The sequence below is a fragment of the Cynocephalus volans genome, chromosome 4 (assembly GCF_027409185.1).
Source record: "Cynocephalus volans isolate mCynVol1 chromosome 4, mCynVol1.pri, whole genome shotgun sequence".
In the NCBI taxonomy this organism is placed as follows: Eukaryota; Metazoa; Chordata; class Mammalia; order Dermoptera; family Cynocephalidae; genus Cynocephalus; species Cynocephalus volans.
This window is the reverse complement of record NC_084463.1, coordinates 168,235,000-168,260,324: the sequence shown is the minus strand read 5'-3', so window position 1 is coordinate 168,260,324 and position 25,325 is coordinate 168,235,000. Positions and strand designations below refer to the sequence as shown.

At 63.0% G+C, this 25,325-nt stretch overlaps 2 protein-coding genes across 4 annotated transcripts in view; one reads left to right on the top strand and one right to left on the bottom strand.

Moving 5' to 3' along the window:
• The first annotated feature begins 65 nt into the window (after window positions 1-65).
• TSPAN4 (tetraspanin 4) lies at window positions 66-21,399 on the top strand. Of its 2 annotated transcripts, XM_063094291.1 has the most exons (9): window positions 66-143; window positions 4,348-4,446; window positions 7,208-7,287; window positions 16,873-17,064; window positions 18,707-18,781; window positions 19,567-19,668; window positions 19,780-19,911; window positions 20,002-20,085; window positions 20,883-21,399. In XM_063094291.1, exons 3-9 carry the CDS (start codon window positions 7,225-7,227, stop codon window positions 20,949-20,951), a joined length of 717 nt encoding a protein of 238 aa, XP_062950361.1. In that variant the 5' UTR covers window positions 66-143; window positions 4,348-4,446; window positions 7,208-7,224; the 3' UTR covers window positions 20,952-21,399. The 2 variants fall into 2 exon arrangements, with proteins under 2 accessions (XP_062950361.1, XP_062950360.1); XM_063094290.1 differs by lacking the exons at window positions 66-143; window positions 4,348-4,446 and having other exon boundaries at window positions 6,958-7,287.
• A 1,641-nt stretch (window positions 21,400-23,040) lies between these two features.
• Window positions 23,041-25,325, bottom strand: part of CHID1 (chitinase domain containing 1) — a 37,815-nt gene continuing 35,530 nt past the window's right edge. For both annotated transcript variants that reach the window (XM_063093507.1, XM_063093508.1), the window contains 3 exons: window positions 24,478-24,558; window positions 24,183-24,225; window positions 23,041-23,919 (listed from right to left, as the gene is read on the bottom strand). In XM_063093507.1, the coding sequence (XP_062949577.1) occupies window positions 23,821-23,919; window positions 24,183-24,225; window positions 24,478-24,558 (223 nt within the window). In that variant the 3' untranslated portion in view covers window positions 23,041-23,820. The remainder of the gene's footprint in view (window positions 23,920-24,182; window positions 24,226-24,477; window positions 24,559-25,325) is intronic.

The following is a 25,325-nucleotide window of genomic DNA, read 5'->3' as shown; positions in this document are numbered from 1 at the left end:
GCAGCGGGCACCCCCGCCTGCCGCCTTGGTACGTCCCGGGCTACGGCGGCCGAGCGCGGCCTTAAGGGCTCGGCGCGGAGGTTCGCGTTCCTCGTGCGCTTGACTGACAGCGGGTGGCGGAGCGGACGGCGCGGCGCGCGCAGGTACGGCGGCCGCGGAGGGGGGCGGCCGGGGTCGCGCCAACCGCGGCGACCGAGACGGGACGCCCGGACCCCGCCGCGCGCCGGGGCGCTCGAGTCCGATCCCGGAGCGCGGAGCCCGGAGCAGAGACGCAGCAACAAGTGGGGGCCGGGCGGGGGGCGCGGCGGTCCCGGCGGGGCGGCCGGGAGGGGCTGCCGGGAGGGGCTGCCCGGAGGGCGCGCCGCCGCTGGCGAGTCTTCCCGCCGACCCTCCTGGCCCGGCCGGGAAAGGAGTCCCTCGCCTGGAGCTCTGCCCGCGGGGTGCCGGGGTCTCCGCTTCCAAGTTTGGGGTGCCCCGTGCTCGCCCGCGGCCGAGCCCCGCTGGCCGGGAGGGTGGACGGCTACTCCCACCGCGCCGATCCGCCTCTGCCCGCGCTCGGCCCGCTCCTTCCCGGGAAGGGCTGTGAGGGGTGCAGAGGGGACTGTCCCGCCTGGGACGCTGTGCTGTGTGACCCGCACCTGGGGCATCGGATGCTCAAACGCATCTCTGACGGGACGGGGGCGGGTGGTCAGGGAGGGCGTCGTGGAAGAGGTGTCCTTTGGGCTGGCACAGGAGACTCTTGGGCAGAGGCCTGGAGGCTGTCCCTGCAGGACCAGCTGAAGGCGGCATGTCAGCCTCACCCTGGAGATGATGGGCCACTGAAGCAGGGACAGGATGCTCGTGTCTCCGAGATGGAGTGGAGTGAGCCTGGCACCAGCACCCCTCCAGCTGCGCCCGTGGGTGCCCCTCGGGGACGGGAGAGAAGGAAGCCAGAGTGCAGTGAGAGGCAGGGAAGGCCTCTAGGAGGGGGTGGGCACTGGGCTCTGGGGTGGGTGTTGCAAATTGGCACCCATGGGGACTCCGGACTGGTTTGCTGGCCTCAGGACATCTGTTTGGGGTGGGGTCTATGCTGGGTCACAGGCATCAGTTAACTGCTTTCTCAGGGCAAAGGCTGGACTCCTGCCCTAGGCGCGAGGAGGGTATGAAGGGTCTCTTGGGTTCAGAGTGGGACCAGCCAGAACCACTACCCACTTGGGGTTTGCACCCCCACCCTTGCCTGGGCCCTGGACAGCCTCTGCAGCTGCATTTGCCATCCCCCTCCCAGCCACGTGCTGAGCCACGAGCCAGGCCACTTCCCTTCCCTACCCCCTCCTCCCAGGCCTAGTGGACGCACATCCTGCCCTGGCCTGGCTGGAGGGGCAGGATAGGGGCTGTGAGTCACCATGACCTGGGATCAGACCCAGGTTCAGCTGCGGAGGCTTCTGGTGGCCTTGGAGGTGAGGGAGGCAGGGGAGTGGGACCCGGGATGTCAGTAGGGTGGGCCCTCAGGGGTGGGTGGGGGCTGAAGGCTTCCTGGAGGAGGGGCCCAGGGCCTGTCCTGCCCCTGCTTCTGCCGGGAGGAGTTGTTTATTCTGGGAGAATTGGGGGAGCGAGCCCCCCTCCCAACACCCCAGCAGAGCCGAGTTCACATTCCAGGAATTCCGAGTGTGCGTGCACACGCCCCCGCCTCCTCCTCCCTACTTCCTCCCCCCACTGCCTGATTTCCCAGGAAGCCACGAGAACTCGAGGTTGCCCCTGTCCCAGCCCCTGTCCATCTGCGCCCCGAGTGTTCATGGAGCCCCCAACACGCCCCTGCCCCGCCCTGCACTTGCTCCTGCCTGGCTCTGCTGTGGCTCAGGCCTGGCACCCTGACCAAGCCAGAACTTCAGACCGTGGGGAGCTCAGAGGTCAGCCTTGCCCCCTGACTAGGCCCTGGGTGGCATGTCCCCCACCTGTGTGTTTGGGGCAGAGCAGGGGCAGGTGTGGAGTGTCAGCACGGAGGTGGCTCAGGCCCGAGGGGAGGTTCAGAGATGGGGCCAGGAAGGTGAGGTGCGGTTTTATGTCCAGCCTGCTATGGTCGGTTGGGGGGCACAGGGAGGGGGAACATGTGCTTACATGTGGCTCGGAACCACTTGCCATGGTTCCTGCCAGAGGAGGGGTCACTTCAGGGCAGGAGACCAGAGGAAACCCGTGAATGAAGTTTTAGCTGCTGAGTCCCTCCCGCCCTGGGCATTGCCCTGGAAACAGGCCAGCTGGGGCAGAGAATGGGCTGGGATTCAGCTGACCGTTCCCCCTGGTCTTGGATCATAGCCTCAGTTTCCCCATCTGCAAAACTCGAATGGAACCAGAGGCTACCTGGAGGTCCTGATCCCCCTCCACAGCCCCACCATGAGGTTGGGCATGACCTTGGGTGGCGGAGGGTGGTGATGGTGACTCTCCTCTAGGCCTGGATTCTTCTAGGCACCCCCGCCTCCCCCCACACCTGTGCCCTCTGGCTCTGCCCACGCCTAGGACAGACATGTTCACCCGGAGAATGTGCCATGGGGCAGGTTGGGTGCGCTGTAGCACAGGGGCCGTGAACATACATGTTGGGAATCCTCATTGGTACACACACACTGGGGGATACGTGTTTAGTGCACACAGTCCGAGAACGTTCTATGGGGTCTGGGTGGCTGGAAGGGCACCCGGCCATGGTGGGATGGGCAAGATTTTTTCACACTGTGGGCACCTGAGGTGCAGCTGCTCTGGGGGCCCGGTGAGTGGGAAGGCGTCCTCCCCCAGAGTCCTAAATGTGTCCCCTCCACCCCCCACTTCCATGTGACTTCCAGCAGAGAAATACCTGAGGGTGCTGGAGAGGAACAGGGGAAGGCACTGAGATCGGAGCCTGCCTCAGTGGGCCCAGGAGAGGCTGGGAACCCCTTGGTGACCTCTCTCAGTGGGACACCCCCTTCATCCCTGCACTCTGTCTTTCCCTCGCCTGGAGCAAGTGGGGAGGCCAGATGGGTGTGTCCAGCCTCCAGAGGCTCGGGTTTGGGTGGGAGAGAGATAGCCCCTCCCCTGCTCTTTGCAGACCCCTCAGACCCCGCTCCTGTGTGTGTGGGGTGGAGGGGTGTGCCAGCCTGCCCGGCTGTTTGCGGTGCCCCTCCCCCAGGGTGGGGGCCTGGGGTGGGCAGTGGGGCCCAGCTGGGGCTGAAGCCGCAGCAGGAAGGCTGACACCACAGCCTGTTTGTGTTGGCAGGGCCCTCCCTGCTCCTCAAAGCCGCCTCACAGCCTGCCTGGCCTGGGGGGCCAGGGTGGGCGGGCCCTGCTTTCCGCCCTGAGCTGCCCCTGCCGTGCTGTGGGAGGAGATCCAGGGGTCTGAGCTCCGGGCCAGGACTGCACTGCCCCCGCCCTGCTGGGGCTCAGGGTCCTTCCTCTGACGACCGCCCTCTCCCAGGCTGCTGTGGGCAAGGTCCCTCTTTCAGTGGAACCCTGGTCTGGCCAGGTGGGTGTCCATGGTTTCCTATGGCTCACACTGCCCCAGGGCTTCCCACCTGAACGCCCCTCAGCCAGGGAGGGATTTGGGACCTCTGTGCATCCTTTCCTGCCCTTGGCTACTGCAAGACCACCCACCCCACTCCCAGGCTGCAGTAGGCCCCTGACTTGAGGGGCGAGGGGCTAGGGGGATGTGTCTGGGAGGGTGTTGAGCTTGCAGAGCCCAGAGAGGTAGATGCCTCATTTGGGCCCAGGTGAGCTTGGGGTGCCCTCCCTGCGCCACAGTCCTTGGGTTGGCTGGGAGGACAGAATCCCCCCATTGGCGTTGATGTCAGATGGACGGTCTCGTGGGTCCTCGCGGGCTGGCTCCGGGTGTCTGTCTGCTCAGAGCCAGAGGGGGCTGGGGTAGGGGGTGCAGGGTGCTTTGGGGATGTAGACGACACAGGCTGGTCTCAGGGGGCCGGGAACACTGGGGGGTGGCACACAACTGCATGTCCCTGTGTGTGTGGCGTGTCTGCATGTGTTTCTGTTTCTGCGTGTCCCTGTATCTGTATGTGAGTGTGTCTGAGCACACGCGTTTTTTGTGTGCGCATCTGTGCCGTGTGGACCTGCAGGCCTGCCTGGGCATCTCAGATGGGGGCCCGAGCGAGAAGTTGGGGAACACAGCCCATGCTCTAAAGCTCCCCTGTTTTGGGCCACTGGTCAGTGGGCTGGTCCCTGCCTCTGGCTGCGCACCCCCTGCCCGCTCTGGCTGCCCCTTCTGCCCCCGTAGGGACCTGAGGTGGGCTGTCCTTGTCCCGTCTCTGGGGGCGTGCCTCTTTTTGTGGCTGCTGTGCAGCTCAGGGTGGAAGCTGGATGCAGTGGCCTCCCTCCTGCCTGTCTTTCCTTCTGCAGACCTCCAGCTGGCCTCAGCCTCGCTGAGCGCTCGCCCACCCACTGGCCAGCTTCTGGGGCACTGAGGACCACCTGGCCTTCTTTCTTTGGCAAGCCCAGGTATGTCATAGTCTGGCTGGGCAGTGTGTGACAGGGGCACCACTGGGCCTGTCCCCTGGTCTCACCCAGGCCAGGAAGAGGGGTCTTGACAGCTGGACACTTCTGGTGCTGGGACAGAAGCCATCTCCTGAGCATGTCGTGTTGGGGCCCCACCTGGTGGAGGAAGGGGACTCCTGTAGGGGAGGGGTTGGACTTGGGGGCCTGCCTGTGCATCCCAAGCACCCTGGTTGGGTGCTCCAGCTGTGCGCTGACACGGGGGCCTGCCCCGGCCCCTCGCCGAGTCTGGCCGGCCTGGGCACCATTGCATGAATTCCGGGCTGCACAGTAGAGGTGCTCCCGGTCTTCACTCCAACTGGCCCCCAGTTTCCCGACATGTCATCCCAGATTGGCCTGATCTGCTCACGTGGGTGATGCCTGCGGGGGTGTAGATGGGAGAGGGCGTGGCTGGGATTTGGGGGGACATTAGGAAGGCACCCTTGGTGCTGGGCTCAGTACAGGAACCAAGACTGGCTCCCCGTTCACTCCTGCCTGCCCTGAGACCCTCGAGCACCTCATGGGGGTCCCAGCCCATCTCTGTTTCCCTCCCAGCCTCTGCCACCCTGGGGTGCAGGATAGATTGGGCCTGGGATGCCACCTGGCCTGGAGTAGCACGACCCCACTCTTGCCCTTGAACCCCCTGGGTTCCCCTCTCAGCCTGGCAACTCCTGTCCCCTCCCCCTCAGCCCCAGCTGTCCCTCAGCCAAGTCTACCTGACCCTGGGCTGCAGCGGTGTCTCGTAGGGGTTGCCTGATAGCCGACCCCTTCATCATCGTGGGGTTGGTGTATGTGGTGAGGTGGCACTGGTGGTGTTTCTGGCTTCTCTGAGGGAGGGGAGGGTGGGGCTTCTCCCTGTCAGTCCTGGGTCCTGCCTGGGCCCCCATGGCTCTTCCCCTTGCCTGTGCCCACCGGCGCATGCTTCCAGCACGCATGACATCGCTGGACACAGTGCCCATGGCCCTGAGTATCCACCCTTGACTTGGATGTGTGGGGCTGGCTGAGTTGGGCCAGGGGAAGAAGCCAGGGGCCTCTGGGGGTCACCAGAGGTCTCTAGGGGTCATCACTGCCACTTGCTCCCTGGGCAGAGCTGTAGGTGGTAGTCTCTACAGGGGCTTGGGTGGGGGCTCTCTGCTCCCTGCTTCTCTGCTGGGATCCCAGTACACAGTCCCCACTCTGTCCCTTTCCTGGAGTCCAGACACGCCAAAGAACCCTCAGGGGAAGGACAGGGTAAAGGGCCATGGGAAGCCCCAGGCTAGCCATGCGGGCTGAGCAGGGACCTCTAGGTAACCGGCTTCCTTTACTCTGGGGGCTCTTCTGTCCATCCCCACACCGGGGAGGACCAGGACACTGGACACTGCCTTGGGGGCTTTGCTGCAGTGCTCCACAGAGCCCTCGGGAGGCAGCTGAGGGCTGATGCTAGCGAGCCAGGTCCTCAGAGCTGGGCAGAGGCGCCAGACCTCATGGGGCGCCCAGGGGTTCCCACTGCAGCCCCTCCGCAGACCAGCTGCCTCCACCTCCACTCAATCTGTCACTAAGTGAGGGTCCAGGCCTCCAGAGCCGGTCAGCCCTGCTAGAGGGCGTCCCTCCCTTCCCCTCTGACCCCCTCCCATCCCCTTTCCCCCATTCCCCCCTCTCCCTCATTCCTCCTCACCTTGTCCCCTTCACTGTGCAACTCTCAGGGACCTTGAGCTGGGTCTTTCCCTGTTACACTCCAGTGTCTGGTGGGTACTCCTAGTGGACCACCATGGTGGACCCAGAAGGCCTTGTCCACAGCCTCAAGCCCGGGGTGCAGGGCCCATCATGCCTGCTGCGGCCCCCTCCCCCAGGCAGGTCAGATGGGGGCATCTGGGCCGCATGCTGGTGTCTCCCCCACACCACTGGCCCTTCTTCCTGCACCTTTGGTAGGGCTGGGGCTTCAGGGACATGGGGCGGACTTCGATTGTGGTGCACGCACACCCAGATGATGGCTAGTGTGCACCAGTGTGCACCACGGGCACAAGGTGCATTGGTGCGTGTTCCCGCGTGTGTTTGTGGGGTATCTCTCACCTGGCCCCGGCCCTGTCCAGCTCTGCCCCTGCCCTTCCCGCGCATCTTCCTCTCCCGCCTCGCGAGGGTGGGGCTGGGGGCCTGGCGGGGGCGAGCCGGGGCCGCCTGGGATTGGCGGGGCGCGGCGGGGGGCGGGGGCTGCCTGGGATTGGCGGGGCGCGGCGGGGCGGGGCCGCCTGGGATTGGCGGGGCGCGGCGGGGGCGGGGCCGCCTGGGATTGGCGGGGCGCGGCGGGGGCGGGGCGCGGCGGCCGGCCGGGCAGGTGTCCGCGGCGCTCCGCCCGGGTCCGAGCGGACCGCGCGCCCGCCGCCGCCGCCGCCGCCGCCGGGGGCCGGAGCAGGAGGGGAGGGCGGGCGAGCGGGCGGCGGGATGGGGCGTTCCGGGGCGGCGGGCGCGCGGCGCTGAGCGGCCACCGGCGTCCCCGGCGCGATGCGGCGCTCCAGCACGGACGAGTCCACGTACCGGCGCAGCCCGTCGCCCGCGGGCGGGGAGCCGGGCTTCCGGCGCTGCAGCAGCCTGTGCGGGCGCGCGGGCGCCGGGGACGGCGCGGGCGGCGGCGGCCCCTTCCTCGGCCTGCACGGGGACCCCGGCGCCAAGGCGGCCCAGGCGCGCGGCACGCCGCCCAAGGGCCACAAGTACGTGGTCTTCTACCTGGACCTGTCCTTCATCTTCCTCCTAGAGCTGAAGCGCTGCAGCATGGCGCGCGGCTGCCTGCAGAGCGTCAAGTACCTCATGTTCGCCTTCAACCTGCTCTTCTGGGTGAGTGCGGGGCGCGGGGGCCCCGGCTGTGGCCTGGCGGCCTCCCCTCTCCCCTCGTGCTGAGACCGGCGCGCCGGGCACGGCCGTCCCGGCGGCCGCACCTCTCGCTGGTCGGGCTTCGAGTCCCCGTGGCGGCCCCTCGGCCCTGTCCCCTCCCTCGTGCAGTCTGCATCCTTGCCTCGCTCCCCGCCCTGCCCAGCGGGCCGACCCACCAGGTCGCGGGGCCTCCGCTTCCCGAGGGGCTGCGGGCCTGGGGGTGGGGCCGCCGCTGCTGAGGGGAGGTGGTGTCCCGGTCGCCGGCAGGCGCTGCTGGAAGCGGGAGGGTGAGGTGTCCCGGACTCTGAGCAGGGCTGTGGGCCATGAGCGCGGAGGCACCCGGCTTCCCCGTCCCTGCTCCGGCAGCAGAGGTTTCCCTAACTTTTGCCGAGGTGGGTGGGGCTTGCTCACACGTGGAGAAGCGGTGTCCAGCGTGGGACTTGTGTGCTGGCTGGAGCAGAGCTGAGGGTGTCCACTCTACCCCAACCGCATGGCAGTAGGGCGGGGGACAAGGTGGGGCAGTTCTTACATCTGGCCAGGGTGCAGTGAGCCTTGTCCCGCCCTGGATCTGCCCTGTCCCTGCGCCCTGTGAGAAGGGGGCTGGAGTTGAGGTGACCCCTACTGATCTGGGCCGGGGCTTCCGTGGCTTGGTGGAGAAGTGATGCCTCAGGTTACTCTGTGCTCTGTGCTTAAGTCCTGGCCACCTCGCCTTCCACAGCCGGGGTTGAGGGGTGTGGCTTTACTCTTGCCTGGCTCTGGACTTCAGAATGAGGCCACTCACTTCATGAGATCCACTTAAGGCCAAGTGCCCAGAAGCCTGGGTCCATCTTCCTGCTCCTCCCTTCACTCCTGGGTCCCGGCTTTCCTATCCCCAGCTTGGAGCAGGGCTGGGGGGTTACTGGGAGAGGTTGGCTGCTGGGTGTGACCCAAGGAGGCTTTTGCCCCAGATTTCCAACAGGGGTCACCCCAAAGCTTTGTTCTCTGAAAGTGGCTTCCAGGAGGGAGAAGGCCCAGGACCAGGGCTGAGGGGTACCCTGGAGGCAGGGAGGTGTGTGGCAGAGGTGGGTGGGGTGGCTGGGGCATGTGAAGAGGTGAATGTCTTTGCTTGGGAGGGCTGGCCAGCTGCAGGGGCACGAGTTTGGTTTGTGCCAAGTGGTTGGCAGGATCGGCATGAATCGGGTGTGATGGTGGGGTGGGGGTGGCTGCAGGTGAGAGTATGGCAGCTGGAAGAGGCCCAGGAGCTGCAGGTGACAGCATGACCAGAGCTGACAGCCGTAGGTGTCGTGACAGTGGCAGGCAGGGTACGTGGCAGAATGGCTGAGGGGAGCAGTGGGTGTGGGGGATGGGCAGGCTGCCAGATGTGCATTCAGGAGATGGGCAGGTCCTTTCTCTCCCCTCGTCTGCCCTCGTCAGTGACCTGGCCACTTGCCTGGAGGGAGAAGAGGAGCCCCTCAGGGGGAGGTCTGTCTGCTCTGAGGGCAGCCCACCCTCCCAGGTCCCCAGGTCGAGTGAGCTTTGCTGTGTGAACCCGGCAAAGCCTCCCTGCCAGCAGCAGGGCAGACACGCCCACCACATCCCTGTGGATGACATCTCCAACCAGGAAAAGAACCAACCAGGGACCCCCTTGGTCCCTTCTGGGCTGGAAAATCCAGTTCCCTTTCATTATCTAGTTACACCCCCTCCAGCCCAGCAAACTGGAGACCCCTGCTCCTGGCCTCAAACACCAGCCTTGGCTTCTCTCCACCCTGGCCTGGTGCCCACTGGGGGCTGAGACCTGGGGGCCAGAGCAGGAGGCCGGGGTTGGGCGGTGGGAACGGGAGGGAGCTTTGCGAAGAGACATCTGTGCTGGGCTTGGCCCTGGCAGTTGTGACACCCTCCACCTTGCCCCTGAGCCATTGTGGACTAAGCCCCTTCCTTCTGGTGACAAGGGCTTCAGGTGGGAGGGAAAGGAGCTAGAGCACCCCTGCCCTGGGACCCCTGCTCCTTTGCTGTTGGGGTGCCGGCCCCCTGTAGGAGGGGCTTTTCCCCCAGTCCATTTCTCACTTGTATTGGGAGTCCGAGGATAGAACCTGCTCCCCAACCCCAAATGTCTGTGCCTCAGTCTCCTCTGGAGCTAACTGCCTAGGCTGAGGCAGTGGGAGGGGAGTCCCCACCGGCTGGACCTCAAAATCCCCACCTGTGTCTGTCCTGACCCCACCCTACCGGGCCAGGTGCTGGGCCACTGGCAGCACCCCGGCCAGGGGGAAGGCATTGGCTGGGCCCCAGTGGTGGGGGTGGGGTTGGGGAAGTCATGTCTGGAGTGGTGTCTGTGCCCATCTTGGGTGTGACTCCCAGAGAGGGGTGGGTGCTGGGGACCCACAGAGTGGGTGGGGCAGGTCTTGAGGCTTGAGTAGACACCCAGGGGTGAGGGGTCCCGCAGGCACCAGGAGAGGCTGGAGAGAGGTGGGAGTGGGGCCTGCGCCGAGCACCTGCTCTGAGGTCCGGATGTGGAGACCTCGGCCCCTGCCTGGCCAAGCTCCCCTCGTCTCTGCTCTCCTGCCCCCCGAACCCAGCCTGGCACCCGATCTCCTGCCTTTGCCTCAGTACTCAGCTGAGAACCCCCAGTCTCCCAAAAGCAGACTACCCTCCTCTCTCCCCCAGGCCCTCACACTGACATCCTGGCTTCCTGAGGTCTCTTTCTAGGCTTGGCCTGGCTCCTCCCGCACACTGGGTGTCCCTGGCTGAGGCCGGAGTCCCTGATGGCCTGGGGAGGCATCGGGGTCCTACTTGAGGGAGGCAGCGAGAGGGAGGAGCTTGCTCCAGAAGGTTAATTGATTCATTTATGTGCCGTGTTTGGATTGGATTTCTCTCGTCCTTGATGGGGTCTGGAAGGGAGGGCTGCCAGGAGGGTCTGTGCCCAGGGCCTCCAGCCTTGGTCTGAGTGGGGCAGGGCCCTGGGGGAGCTGGGAGGGTGAGTAAGCTTGTCTGTCACCTGTCTGCCGCCTGTCTTGGGGCTAATGTGATCAGGGGCTCTGGTGCTGGTGTTGGGGGACCCAGACATGTGCAGACCAAGTGGGGCCCCTCAGAGTTCAGAATGGCACAGACCCCTAGACCCATGTGCAGCACTTGAGGCCCTTCCCGGGTCACAACAGCTCTGAGGGTCACAGTCCTCAAGCCCTCCTTTGAGGAGGTGGGCAGGTTAGGGCCAGGGTCCCTGTGATGGGGCAGGGGTGTCTCCCAGGAGCCCTGTCCTTGTGGGAGAGGGCTGAGTGCAGGGCCTGTGAGCGGTGGGGTGGGCCGCAGGTGGTGCCGGGTGCAGGGCCAGCAATGATGTTGGGGCGGGAGCTCTGCAGGCCCCAGGAGCCCCCTGTATTGAGGCCTCCAGCTGCACTGTCAGCTCGGCCCCTGCCAGCGAAGCTCTTCCCGTAATGGAAGTGGAGGTCCCGGGGGTGGAGGGGGAGGACGGAGGCTCCTCCTGCCCCTCCCCTCCTCCGCCCTGGGCTCGGGGCTGCCCACCCACGTGGACAGTCGCTCTGTCTGAGGGGCAGTCTGGGTGGGGCAAGGGTGGTGTGGGAACGGAGGGAGGGCTGAGCTCCTCAGCAAGGTGAGGACATTTTGGCTGCTCCCCGTGGCCAGGTGCCAGCCATGTAAGGGCTGTCCATCTGCCCACCTGGGCCCCAGCCATGCATCCGGCTCCTCTTGGACCTGGAGTTGGCCAAGCTGAAGGTCCCCTCCTCTCACCGCTCCTCATGCAGACTTCCCTCCCTGTCCCGTCTACCTTCAGCACAATAGCTCAGCAGAAGCCTCAGGCTGCTCCCTGCACTGTGTGGTCAGGGCCCGTCCAGGTGGCTGGGGTGAGTGTTGGAGCCCTGTCTACCTATCAGGCATCATGGGACCCTGGGCAAGTCCTGTTCTCCTCGGGGCCTCAGTATCCCCATCTGCACCACATGGGGGCCGTGCAGCATGATCCATGGCTGAGTGGGCCAGGATCCCCAGAACTCTGGCCTGATACAGGACGGGAACAGAGATGTGGGAGGCTTCCAGCTCCTGCCCTGACAGTGCCTGCTGACCCCCAGGTGGATCCCTAGGTGGGCAGAGGCCCTGGGCTGAAGTGTCACAGTCATATGGTCCAGGGCCCGAGCTCTGCCTGCCTCCTGCCCCAGTGGGAAGGGGACTGGGGTCTGCCTTGGCCCTGCCTGGGTTGTCAACTCTGGCAGGTGTGGGGGCTCCCCAGCCTCACCACCAATTCTGTTGTCCCAGAGAAAGGTCCTGGCAGTGCTCGGGGCCTCTGCTCTAAAACTGGTAGCAAATTGTTGGGGAGAGGTGCGGGCCTGGCTTCTGGTTTTCTTTCCTTTGATGAACTGGGACCATATCTGATGGACAGCTGTGGCCCAGCCTGCCTGTCGCTGGCCTCTGGTCAGGGCACTCTGAGTCCTGGTGGGGCAGGGACCCCAAGTGTGGTGAAAGGCTCTGCATCCAGCTCCCAGTGCCTCCCTCTGCTGCCCTTAATATCCTGGGCATTTGTGATGCAGCAGTCCGTTTCTGAATAAAGGCCCCGACACTGGAAGACACAGTCGTGTCTGCTTGTTGGGGGGTCTGTGGTTCCCTAAAGGGTCAGAGGTGGCAGTGTTGGTTAAGGGGGACCAGGTGTGGGCTCCAGGCAGCTCCTGGGTGGTGTGTCAGATCTGTCCACCTGGTGGCCCAGCTATGCTGCCATGGGGCCTCGGTCTGCATGTCCTGGCCAGGTCTGTGCAGGTCCCCAGAGTCCAGCCTGGCGGCAGGGCAGGAGCTCCATGTGGACAGAACGTTCTAGACATAAAGCAGAGGTGGAGAGGGAGGCCCAGTCCCTATCCCCCTGTCTCCCACCCTGGCAGTGGCTGCTTCCTCTCTACTCCTAAGCAGCCCTGCCGTGGTCACAGTCTCTGCCCCGCGTGCCCCCTTGGCTCTACAAACTCCTACTCACTCTGCCATGCCCAGCTCTGGTGCCTGGGAGGGTGAACTGCTGGCGAGGGCTGCTCTGCCCTCAGCCCCCTTGGACACTTGCCTCAGGGTGGGTCCTCAGTCAGTGGAGCGGGGCCAGTCTCCTCATCTCTGAGCCTTGGGGGGTCCCTGGGGTTGGGGTGAGTGAACAGAGGGTGGTTGATGATGTGGGGACATGGGTATCTTGACCATTTCCTGCAGTGCACATGCTTGGCACTCACTTGCATTTAAGGAAACGAGCTACAGCCAGCTAAATGGACAAATTCATTCTACCTGGGTACCCAACGTCCCAGCCAAGATGGGCTACACTCCCACCAGGCCAGAAGGCCTGAGGCTGTGCCAGACACCTCTGGACTCAACCTGGGCCCCTGCGGGGACCCAGCCCTCTATCCCATGCCAAGGACGAGGCCAGCTTCCCTGCCATCTGTCACACTGAGTCCTGTGGCTGGAGGGACAGAGACCCGGCCAGCACCTTCACCCAGGGGTCTGGAGGGGGGACCATGTTGGACAGCCCAGTCACCGTGTGGTGCCTGCCCACCCAGCCTGAGACCTCTCAGGGGCTGTCACAGGCTTACGGTCTTTAGCAAAGTGGAAGCTCCGTCACTGCTGAGGGGCAGGGTGAGCAGGTGGCCGATGGGCTGTGCCGGATGGACAGCGGTCAAAGGACAATCTTGTGCAGGCACTGGGCTGGGTGGGGCGGGGGACAGATGGTGGGCAGTGGATAAAGTGGGAGCTTGTGGGTGGGAGGGAGACAGGGAGGACTCGGCCACAGCTGACCTCAGAGGTGAAGAAGGCTGGGATGGGGACCTGGGAGGCAGGGGAGGTATCTCATAGGTGCTGCCCCCCCCAGCCACACCCCCGTAGGATCCCCACGGTTGTGAGGCAGACAGGGCTGGGTTTCTCAGTGGTGGGGTGGTGGGGGCAGGATCTGCCTCCCAAATGGGCTTCTGTCTGGCCTGGTGGGGTGGGGAACATTGGAAGGTTGGGGTGGCATCCCAGCCTGGCCCCCGGCCGCTGCTGCCCTGGCTGTGCTTGACCTGGGAGGGACCTGGTGCACCTGGCCTCCTGGGGCTCATCTTGCCTTTGATGTTCTGAGTCTAATGGGGCCTGTTTTCTCCTGCCCTTTGAGGCTGTAATTTTCCTGCCAAAATGTTTTAAAAGCTGCATATGCAGAAACATTTTCAAAATTATGGGCAATTCTATTAACCACGTGCATGCATTTCGTTAATACAAGGACATGTGTCTGCGAGTGTGCAGGTGACTGGTCTGTGGGAACGTGAGGGCTCCTGGGGCAGCCTTGGGGGCTCCTGGGGCATGCCTGGTCACAGGCAAGGCAGCGTGTGCATGACTGTGTGTGACGCCGTGTGCCGGTGCGGGCATCTATGGCAGCATGGCTGGTGTCCTCTGTGTTACAGTTAGGGCGACAGTGAGTGGGGTCTCTTTCCTGCTGTCTCAAGTGGTGAGGATGTTTTGTTGAGGGTTAATTAAGGCAGTAAGTTTCCACTAGGGCTGGGGCAGTTGTGGAAGGGGCTGGGGTGTAGGTCCCTCCCTGCCCAGGACCGGCTTCGGCCCCCACCCGGCATGGCGCTGGCCGCTTTGCCTGGTGTCCTCCCCACACCCTTTGAGGCATCCCTGTGGGGCGAGGGGAGCTCAGAATGGCTCATTTTCCTGCTGACAGGAGGGGTCGCTGTTCTTGGAAGGCAGAGGTGGATGGTGCAGGCAGTTTGGGTTTTCAATGACAATCTTCCCCGTTGTACCAGCACCTCCCCTCTGCTCATGGACCAACACCACTCTGTCTGGGTGCTCGGCTTGAGGTGTGACCCGCCAGGGCCAGGAGCTGCCTGGTTCCTTGAGGGCAGGAGCCCACTCTGAGCCGGGTGTTGGGCTTGTGATCAGCACCGTGGACAGCATGATCCCAGAAACTGCTGGGCCCAGCCCTATCTCAATCCCACAGCAGGAGCACAGGTCCCACAGGAAGGGGGACATTTCTGTAGCTGGCAGACCCCTGCCCCACTCTGGGGCTAGGCCCCAGGCCTGGCTCTGCAGGTGAGGACAGACCCCCTAATCTGGCACATCACCTGGCACCTGTGCCATGACCCGGGCACATCAGCCCCTGGCTTGTGTGTCCCTCCCCAGGGTAGGCTCCTGGGTCACTCTCCACCAGGCTGTGCTTGCTCCCACCTCTGAGCCTTCTCCAGGTCTCCCAGGTCTGCCATCTGGGCAGTCTCCCCTCACCACTAGGGCTGGGTTTGCTCAGGAGCCACACCCAAGCTGGGTGCCACACTGAAGCCTCCTGTCAGCTCCACGGTGGCCCTTCCAGGAACCACCAGGGACTGTGCAGTTAGAGCCAGGGGCAGGTAAGCCCCTCCATCGGGATCACCCTCCTCAAACCTGGTGCCCAGAGCACAGGGCCGATGCCTTTTCCTGCAGCTGGTTTGTCTACTTCTTTTTTTTTTTTTTCTGTCTTTTTCGTGACCGGCACTCAGCCAGTGAGTGCACCACCGGCCATTCCTATATAGGATCCGAACCTGCGGCGGGAGCGTCGCTGCGCTCCCAGCGCCACACTCTCCCGAGTGCGCCACGGGCTCGGCCCTGGTTTGTCTACTTCTACCTAGGCCCCTTTCCTGTGCCAGACCTGGAGTTGCAGCCACCTGCCCTGCCCTGGGGAGAGGCCCCACGCTCAGCAAAGCTTCCCAGGGCAGGCCCTGAGCCAGGAGCATCCAGAAAATGTTTTGTTTCTAAATGCTAAGCAGAGGAAACCACAGGGAAGGACACAGGGGCAGGGAGAATTGCTGGTGTTTGCTCTGGAATGGACTGGATAGGTGGGGGGTCACGGGCTCTCCAGCAGAGTTTGGCTCTGTGGGGCCCAGAGGGACCCAAGCAAGACACCAGTGAGAGGCCCGAGCCGACACCCTGGGCTGGGAGCCACATGCCCCTTACCCCATCGCAGTCTCCTGCCAGCCTGACTTAATGCACTGCACCGTGTGCTGCTGCCCACTAGCTAGTAAGAATGGAGTGGCCGCCTGCCGTTCCCCAGCCCCCAGCCCTGCTGGCCTGGTGTGACGTGTTGGTTGGGCGAGGGGCCAGGGAGCTTGCACATGGGGAAGGGGCAGCATCCTCCCATCCCAGGCCTTCTGAGACAGGGATCTTGAGGCCCATCAGACCTGCCTGAGTCTTGGGGTCTCTCCAGGGTCAAGTCCCCAGGCCTGTCCAGAGCTGGGCTGCTGTGGCAGATGGCAGGTGGGTGGGAGGCTATGGGTGCCTGGCAGCTCATCTCCCAGCACCGGTTTCTTTGTCTGGAAAACGGGGTGTGAGAACAGTCATCAGGGCTCATGAGGCTTTTGTGGGGTGATGAGGGCCTCGTGGGGGAGCCTTCTGTGAGCTCCCTTGAGTCTGGGGTTCAAGCCTGTCCTGGGCATGGGGTCTGAGTAATCTGAGGCTGGAGGGGTGGCTTTTCCAGCCCATTCCCATGTCCTGGCCAGTCCTGAGTGGGGCAGGTACCCCCATAGTTGCTTGGCCTTTCCCCAGAGCCCATCAGCCATCCCAGGCAGTTGCCTGCTGCCTGCCCAGATGTGGAACACATTCTTGTTTCATCCTAAACCAAGCCAGAGCCTCAGGCCTCAGAGCTGGGGGCCTGGAGCCACAGGCCCCCACTGGTCAGCGTGGCTGACCCCCGCTCCCCTGAGACTGGGTCCCTGTCACCATGCCAGTCCAAGAGCCCTCTCTGGATTCACCACCGCCTTGCCTTCCCCCAGCTTCCTTTTTAGTTGATTTTTGTAATAATGAGCAATTATGAAATTCAATAAAAGCTGCGGTTGTTAAGGAGGTTGCAGTGGAGGCCGCCACGAGGTGCCCACGGCAGGTACTCCTGCGAGACCCTCCTGCTCTGCTCCTGCTGGGAAGCATGGCTATGATAAATTGTAACTTGATTATGAGCAGGAGCATGTGGGGGTCAGGGCTTCCCCTCCTAGGGGTGACTGGGGGACAGCTGGGGGTACCACAGAGCCCCACAGGGATGGCCACCTGGGGTCTGATGTTTGTAATCCTCGGGACCACCCACCCAAAAGTCTGATTGGAGAAAGAGGGTATAGGTGGCCTGTCTGGTGGGGGAGTGAACTCTGTTTGGCAGACCTGAGGGCAGCATGGGGGGCTGCAGGCAGGTTCTGGGGTCCATAGGTGACCCAGTCCCTTCTCCAGGCAAGGGTGTAGCTGGATGCTTCCTGGGGATAGGGTGCCTGGGGGAGGCACTAGGCCTTTGTCTTGGGCTACCTCAACAGCAAGGTCATCTCTGGCAGGGGCAGGCACCCTGTCACTGTGACCGTGGAGTGTGGGTGTGCGTAGGGTGTTGGGAAAAGACTGGGAAGATGTGCCTGGCTCTGGCGACCCTGGAGGATTCCTACCCTGGAAGGCCATCAGGGCAAGCAAGGGTGGGCTAGGGGCCTGCTGTGGACCCCCTGGGGACTCTGGGTGGTTCTGCTTAGGCTGTCAGGCAGTGTGGCCTCAGGCTGGTGGACTGGGCTCTGTCCCAGGGGCCTGGAGCTTACGTGCAGCATCTCACCCTGTCCCTCTCCTTTCCATGGCCGTGGTCAGCTGGGAGGTTGTGGCGTGCTGGGCGTCGGCATCTGGTTGGCTGCCACACAGGGGAACTTTGCCACCCTGTCCTCCTCCTTCCCGTCCTTGTCGGCTGCCAACCTGCTCATCGTGACTGGCACCTTCGTCATGGCCATCGGCTTCGTGGGCTGCATCGGGGCCCTCAAGGAGAACAAGTGCCTCCTGCTCACTGTGAGTGCCTGGCCCCCGAGAGAGCTTGCCAGAGCTTGGAGGGGGTCTCCCTTGACAGGACACGGATACATGTGCGCACACGCGTATGCAGCCTTCACTGGGCTTGTTCTCTCTGAGACTCATCCTGACCACCCCCTAGCCCCTCTCCAGCTCCTTGTCCTAGGCCTGGACTCTCAGCTCCCTGAGACTCTCTGTTGAGACCCTCACGGCCCCCTTCTCTGCCTTGGTCTTGGCTTGGCCTCAGAGATGGATTTACAGGAAGGGATGTGTTTCCCCTCCTCAGAAATGTTAGTCATGGATAATTAGAAAGGACAAAGATTCCCGGATGAGGCTAGTTACCTATTAATATGCCCAGCAGAGGCCTCGGGGCAGCGGCAGTGGGTGGACAGCTCACAACCTGCTGCAGTCCTAAATTACGAGGCTTCAAATTGTTCCTTTGTTTGAGACCCTGCCCAGGGTGGGGCCTCCCTCAGGTCTCTGAGCCCTGGTGGAGCTGACCTGCTCCCCTCCATGCCCCTTCCTGGGGTGTATGTCCCCCCATCTGTGTCAGCTTTCTGGGTGACCAGTGTTTGGGCTATTCCCAGTTGGGCTTGGAACCCTTGGGAGGCAGTGGGTGGGAGGCACGGGGCACAGCCAGGCCCCCGCAGCCCTGCCGGGAGCTCCTCAGACAGTTGAGGAAGCTGCAACGTGCGGGCCCCACCTGGCCTACAGGGACAGAAGCCCAGGGGTAACCTGGCATTTGGAACACCAGGTGCCTCCTAGGGGCGGCATGGGCCCTGTGCACTGAGCCCAGACTAAGCAGAGACTGGAGAGGGGACCCCAGGACAAGACAGTGTCTGCTCCCCTGGCCCTGGTCCACTCATGCCCACCCCATCCAGGGCCCCCTGATTTGTCTAGCTTTTGCTGTCTCTTTGGGGGTATCAGAGACCCACAGGAAGAGCAAAGTGGCTGGGGCAGCCATGGAGGGCAAAGGCCACCTTTGTCTGCTCAGCCTGGCCAGGAGCACCCAGGGCTGAGCTCAGGGCTGTGCCTCTGGGGTGCTTGGTATAGGTGAGGTATATGTGGCCAGAGGTGGGGGCTACTTGTGGCTTGTGGTCTTGATTCCTTCCCCCTACTTTGGCTGCCCTGAGAGGTATGACTCGGGCTGTGGGGGCCTCTGCATGCCGGCCTTGCCCGCTGGGCCCCCTCCCACGACACGGGGATGCTGGCACCTGCATGAAGCAGAGGAAACAGCCCTTGGACAGGTGATGTTTGGGATCCATTTCAAATGTCCCAACAGAGGTGTCCCTAAGGCAGCTGACAGGGGCTGGAGGTTGGGGCCTTAGGAATGGGGACTTGTACCCAACTGGGGGTTTGGGTTGCCCCATGAAGATGAAGGTAGAAGACAGGAGCCCAGGCCCAGCCCGGGACACTCACGCTCAGAGGCTGAGCAAGAGACAGCCACTGTCCCTAGACTCGGGACTGAGGCTGAGGGTCCCAGGGGTGGTAGTGGCAACACGGGGATGTCTGGGCGCAGGCATCTGGCAGGGGTTTCCTGGCAGCACCAGGTGTCAGAGACTTGTCGCTGCAGCCCTTGGACTTGAGGGTGGCAAGGGCCAGGGTCTGGTTGGCTGAGTGGCCACAGCCCATCCTCCCCCCACAGTTCTTCGTGATGCTGCTGCTCGTGTTCCTGCTGGAGGCCACCATTGCCATCCTCTTCTTCGCCTACACTGACAAGGTACAGCTGCAGGTGTGGGGGCTCCACCCTCCCCTTGTGAGCACCACAGGCTCAGAGCAGGACAAGAGCCCTGTGTCCACCCCACCCATGGGGACCAGCAACCTGGGTTTGGATTCACCCAGGGGCAAGGCCCGCCTGCCGCATGAAGCGTTGCTCCCACCCTCCACTGGGGCTGGGTTGGGCCAACCTGCTGCCCTCTGGCGAGCATTTACTTATCTGATCGTTTGTACCAGGACAGCTTGTTTTTGTGTTTTGTGCTCTGGGCCATGACCCAGCACTGCTGTTTTGTGCACACACTGGTGCTCTGTCCAGCTGGCACCTGGGTCCCACTGACCTGCCCCCAGCCTTGCACGTGTATGGGTGCTTCCTGACTTTCTGGCATGACAGGACCCTCCAGGCTCCTGTACGTTCCCTGCCCCAGCCCTGGGTCCTTTATTGAGAACGGTCTGAGATGAAGATCCACGCTGGGTGTGCCCGCAGCTGCTAGGGTGTCGTGGCCTCTTGGCCCTCTTGTGTCTGAGCACGTGTTTGTACCAACAAGTGCGTGTACACATATCTACTCACCCTGTCCCCCCAGGCCATGGAGACCCAGGGGGAGGCGAGGGCACAGGCCTGTGCCTGTGCCCTCGGGCTCTATGGCTGGCAGAGGCAGGTTGTGACTTCAGGCAGCAGGACAGCAGGGCTCAGGTGGGGGCGAGCATGGGGTCTCAATGAGGGAGGTGGTACCTGGTTTAGGGGGCTGGAGGGCACGGTGGGGGGGCCTGCTGACACTGCCACACCCCCAGATTGACAGGTATGCCCAGCAAGACCTGAAGAAGGGCCTGCACCTGTATGGCACACAGGGCAATGTGGGACTCACCAACGCCTGGAGCATCATCCAGACTGATGTGAGGCGCAGGCCAGGGTGGGCAGTGGGTGGACCTGGTAAGGGTGGGGTGAGGGCCAGTGGGGTGTGTCCTCGCTCCCCCACCCAAGCCCGAGGCTTGCACTCCCCCCAGTTCCGCTGCTGTGGCGTCTCCAACTACACTGACTGGTTCGAGGTGTACAATGCCACACGTGTGCCTGACTCCTGCTGCCTGGAGTTCAGTGAGAGCTGTGGGCTGCATGCACCCGGCACCTGGTGGAAGGCGGTGAGCAGACACCCTCCCTGGGGCCCACGAGGGTTGGAGGGTGGGGACCGAAGGCCAGGGAGGCCCAGCGGTGACACTGCCCTCCCCCAGCCATGTTACGAGACGGTGAAGATGTGGCTCCAGGAGAATCTACTAGCTGTGGGGGTCTTCGGGCTGTGCACAGCACTGGTGCAGGTATGCAGGGCCCGGGGACTCCCAGCACACCCATACTGAGGCCTCCTGAGCTCAGGAAGCAAAGCAGCAGAGACCTGCCCCACAGAGCCCAGATCGGGGGGGGGGGGGGGGATTGGTGATAACGACAAGATTTTAAGGAGCCAGTGTTGTGAAGAGAGGTGCGGTTCACGGGATGGTCAAGAATGACCTCCACAGGAGGTGACCTTTGATATCTCAGGGACAGATGGGCTGCAGTGTGCTCCTAGTGGATGGAGGATGGGTAGGGTGGGTATCCTGGTTCCTATAGTCCCAGGCTTGGTGTGGGGGCCAAGGCAGCAGCTCCAGTGTGGCAGCTGGGCCCTGGTGCGCAGCCCCTGAACTCCCTCCTGGCTTCACAACCCCCTACAGAAGTCCTGAGGGTCAGACCCACTCAATATCTGGAGTGCAGACATGTGGGGCCTGTAGCCAGGTCACAGATGGGGCAAACAGGCACAGTGGGGCAGGCCACAGGGGCCTCGGGCCAGGTGAGGAGGGGGCCCAAGGCCTAGCACACTGGCCCTGAGAGCTGCCAGTGGAGCCCAGTGTGGCCAAGCCCACAAGAAAGGTGGGTATCTAGGAGCTGAGCCCTAGAACCCCCTGGGTGGACCTGATGCCTGCAGTGAGCAGGCACTGCCCTGGGAGGCTTGCAGGAGGCGTCACCCAGGCTGGTCAGGGTCAAGCACCTGCTGAGGGCAGCCCTCCACTCATGATGTGAGCCTGCAGGCAGTGGCCTGTGGCCTCCTGGCCAGCCCTGCCCAGCCCTCCTCCTATCCCCACAGATTTTGGGCCTGACCTTTGCCATGACCATGTACTGCCAGGTGGTAAAGGCGGACACCTACTGTGCATAGGCCACCTGCCACCCTGCTTCTCTGCCAAAGGATGCCACCCACCAGGGAGATGGTCACATCCAAACCCGCTTCTCCCACGGCAGGACTTGGTGCTATGCTCCAGGGAGGGAGGAGTAGGTGCCTGGAGCCCCAGCCTGAGCAACTGCAGGGTCTCCAGACCAGGTGGGAGGGGGTGGCCAAGTGCTGACCGTGGGGCTGGGGCTGGGGCTGGGAGGGGCTTCTGGCGTTTTTTATATCCATGTATTCTCCAGAGCAGTATTCACATGGGGTGGGGAGGCAGCTGAGCTGTGGTCCCCAGCCTCCTGGGGACACTGGAAGGACCAGGTCTCAGCTTCCTGGAGGCCCATCCACTGGTCCTGGTGCTCCAGGCAGGTCCACAACCTGGTAATCCACATTCCACGGGGCCCTGAGGGCCCCAGGTGCATCTTAATAAAGTGTGTGAGCAGCAGCCCTGTGTCTGTCACCGCTCTGCCTACTCCCCACCCCCACCCCATCTCCACACTGGTACCCGGGCCTGGGACAGGGCAGATCCTGAGACCCTTCCCCCCATGCAGCCTGTGCCTGCTGTGAGACTCACTGGGTGTGCACAGGTCCAGGTGCTGCCACAGAGAACACAGCCACAGACTTTAAAGAAATCCATTAAATTTGAAATGGTACAGAGGTCTTGGGCAGTGTCCCTGAGCCTCCCTGTCCTGCGGGTGGCCCCGTGCCAGCGACAGCTACTCTCCACCTCATCCCCCCGTGCCCTCCCAGGCGAGGCCCAGCTTCATCTTTCCCTGTCATCTTTGTGTTCCTGTCTTGTTCCTGGGAACTCTGCCCTGTAAGTGTTAATCTTACATATTTTGCAAAGTGGGCTGTGGGGAACAGGGCAGCTGTCATGGGGCTCAGGATTAGAGAAGTGGCTAAAACGCATCAAACTGCCTCAAAGACAGGATCCTCATGACTGGGGGTGAAGGGGACCGTGGGTGGGGACTGCCGGCCACAGGGAAGAAAGGTGTTCAGGATGGAGGATGGGCACCTCCCAGGAGCCTCACTAACATGGGTGTCTGATCCTCCCAAACTGCACCCACAATTTCAATGTCCAGCCCTTCATTCCTGCCACCTCCAGGCCCCACCATCTCTCCATCACACACCAGGTGTCGACACCCTGTGTGACCGCCCCCCCAACTCTGCCTGCACCCGCTTGCACCATGAACTGAGGGTGGCTTGGGAGAACATGACCCAGATTGCCATGTCCCAGCTGTGGGCCCTGAGCTGGATTCCCGTCTTACCACTCCAACAGAAGCCACAGGACTCCAGAGAATCTACCAGAACTAACATATGGAGTTAGCAGGTCTAGGGACACACAGTTAACACACCAAAACCAACTGCATCTTGTACACAGGCAGCAAACAACAGGAAATGAAGAGAAAGCCACATTTACAGCAAAGCCCAGGGAGTGGGACCCTCCCTTAGGCTGAAGTCCTCTGTCATGTTCCCAGAACACAGCACCCACCCTGGTCCCCTGCCCCCCATGGCCATTCTTGGCAGCTAGAAGGACCTACCCAAGGCCCTGTCCACTCCTACCTGAAGTCACTTCCATCCCATCCTGCAGCCTCCACCCCAGGACCCTGCCTGGGGTACTCATCACCTGTGTGCTGGGGTCTGTGGCTCTGATGTTGACCTCTGCCCCCAAGCACTGCTGGTTACTCCATCTGCCCATGAGGACAGTGCATTTCACTCCACTGCCCCAGCACCTGCCGTGTGCCCATGCATGGGTTTTGATAACCAAGGTGCAGTGGGAAGTGAGCCCAGGACTCCCAGACCTTGCCCTCCCCACCCACTCAGGCTTTTGAAGGTGGGGAGGGGGCTGGGGGGACCCTGGCTGGCTTTTGCCATGGCCCACCAGGCCTTACTGTGAGTTGGGCCAGGCCCTGACTCTAAGGACAAACATCTGTTCTCTAAAAACTCTCCCCCACTCCCGTCCCCACCCCCAGAACCCCCAGCCCCCGACACCAAGGAGCCTCATGGAAGCTCAGGGCAAGGAACAGGACTTCACCAGGCAGATCCTTGACCAGCACTTATGAAGGGATCCATCTGCTTGGAGCCAGCGGGAGAGAGCACACCTGAGACAGTTTACCTGGGAGGAGCTGAAAAGCCCTCGTGGCTGAGGGACAGGGATGGGAGAATGAGGGTTGGCCCTCCCTTGGCTTGCGGAGCTTCAGAGTTCTCAGACTTTCCCAGCATCTGGGCCTCAGTTCATCACTGGAACCTGCCCATCAGCTGCTCCTCACGCTGCATCGTTTCGTAGGCCACAGTTTCTGTCCCAGCATCTGCCCAGGGGCGCTGCTACCATCCTTCGAGAAGGCTCTGCCCCTCACCACATTCCACATGTGGCCAGGCCAGCTCAGGAGGTTGTGTCACCTGAGCAGAGCTGGTCCAGCCCAGAGCCAGGGTCCGAGGGGGTGGGGCTGGCTTCTCTGAGCCCCACTTTCCAACATGGCCCCTACACTCCAGCCACGCCAGGCTTGATGGAGACATCTCGATGACTATGCCAGGTGTCAGGCACCTGTGCATGTTGTGTGCCCGTGGTAGGACAGGCATGATTGTGGGTGTGTGGGAGGGACCTCAGAGCCAGGTTGACCAGTGGGGCGGGGTCTGCAGGTCCTACCCCCACCCAGCTGACAGCAGGCAGCCAGTGAGTGCCTGAGGCAGGGCCCCCTTTGCATGTGGGCATGGAGCGACCCACTACATCTAGGCCCCCACCCCCCACCTTGGACCGCAGTAGATGTGCCATGGCACACAGAACAGAGGCCTGTATTTTGCACCTGGTCAGTCACTCCATTGCTTAGAAACGTACACGTCCACCTTGGAGGCTGTGCTGCCTGGTCTATAGCAGGTCAAAGAAGTAGTCCAGGCCCTGGCCCAGCTCCCAGATGGAGACCCCGACGCCCAGCTCCCTGGCCAGCTCCAGCCGCACCTGCAGGGACTGTGGGTACAGAGGGACGTGGCAGCACCTGCCAGGGCCCCCTGCCCCTGAACCATCCTATAGGACATTTGGGCAGGGGGCAGTGTGATTTAAACTCCAGGACTCCAGGGGTGGCAAGTCAGCCTCTGCTGAGTCCCACTGTCTACCATGGAGGGCAAGGGTCATTGTGGGGAGGGCTGGTGCCTGCTGCATCCCTGTGTATCTGACCAAAACCGCTGCCCTCACCCCAACACCATGGCAGCCACAGCACACGGTGCACGCACCTTCAGAGTTGGGTAGAAGACGATGTGCCTCCCGCCGCGGCTCCTGCAAAACAACTGGGACTGTCCACCTGCCGGTCTCAGGCCGTCCTGGCCCATGTGTTGCCCCTTCCTGCCCCTCCTCCCCTTCCTGCTGAGGTTGGTGGGTCTGTTCTCCCACCTATCAGCTGTCTACCTCCTGCCCGATTGAGCTTATGGTTCTGGGGACCCCTGGCCCCCTAGGCTCCCCTCCACCTCACCCCCAGAGCTGCCTGCTGCACACAAGGCTGAGGCAGGCCACCCACACCCCAACACTCACTTCTTGTACTCGAAGAAGTGCTCTGCAGCCTGGTGGTCCCATGTGATCCGGGGCCTGTGGTCCTTCAGTGTCTGGATGTACCTGGGGAGGCAGGGGAGTGGGTGCAGGAGCCCGCCACTCTCCTCTCAGACCCTCTGGAGGCTGCAGCCATCACAGAAGGGTGAAGCCAACTGGGGGGCAGCAGGTCCCAGGAGCCACTGTCCAGCAATGCCATGTGCTCTGGGGGAGGGCCAGTGGCGTGGCCAAAACCCTGGCCCCAATGCACACATGAATCCTATGTTCAAGGAAACACCATAAAACACATCTTCCCAACAGCCTCCTCAGCAATGCATGGGCCTGAAACTGCCCGACTCTGTGGGGGCTCTCGGCCCATGCAGTGGCTGCTGTGGCTGGGTTGCAGGCCCAGGGCTGAGGGACAGCACCTCATCCCAGAGACAGCAGGCTGGGACGGGGACTTCCCAGCCCTTCCAGGCTGGGCCTCCCTTGGCCTTCCTTCTCCCACCATGGACAATGGCCGCCCCATGCCCACAGCCGCAGCATGCCCTTCCTGAACGCCAGGAGCCAATGGTTTGTCCATCCACACAGAGGAAGGGCTCATTCCCAAGGTGCTAGTGCCAGTATGGGGGTTCCTAGAAGGTGGTGGAGGATCCCAAGCACACACCACACCTCACACAGACTCAAGGCTGGGGCAGGTGGCCCCAGATACTATGGGCTATGGCCACCAGCAGCATGAACAGACAGTTCTGGAAGCTTCTCATCTCTGCAGTCTGCACAGATAGAGTGCTCCTCCCTGACAGGCGCTGATGACAGAACATGACCGGCACCTGCTGCGTGAGGACAGGGCCTGC

What these genes read in the sequence shown, in the direction of transcription:
- TSPAN4 (XM_063094290.1), top strand. Translation starts at nt 6,958, where the DNA reads ATGCGGCGCTCCAGCACGGACGAGTCCACGTACCGGCGCAGCCCGTCG. An exon ending in ACAAGTGCCTCCTGCTCACT is followed by an intron (nt 17,065 to 18,706) that starts GTGAGTGCCTGG and finishes CTCCCCCCACAG; the next exon opens with TTCTTCGTGATGCTGCTGCT. An exon ending in CCGGCACCTGGTGGAAGGCG is followed by an intron (nt 19,912 to 20,001) that starts GTGAGCAGACAC and finishes GCCCTCCCCCAG; the next exon opens with CCATGTTACGAGACGGTGAA.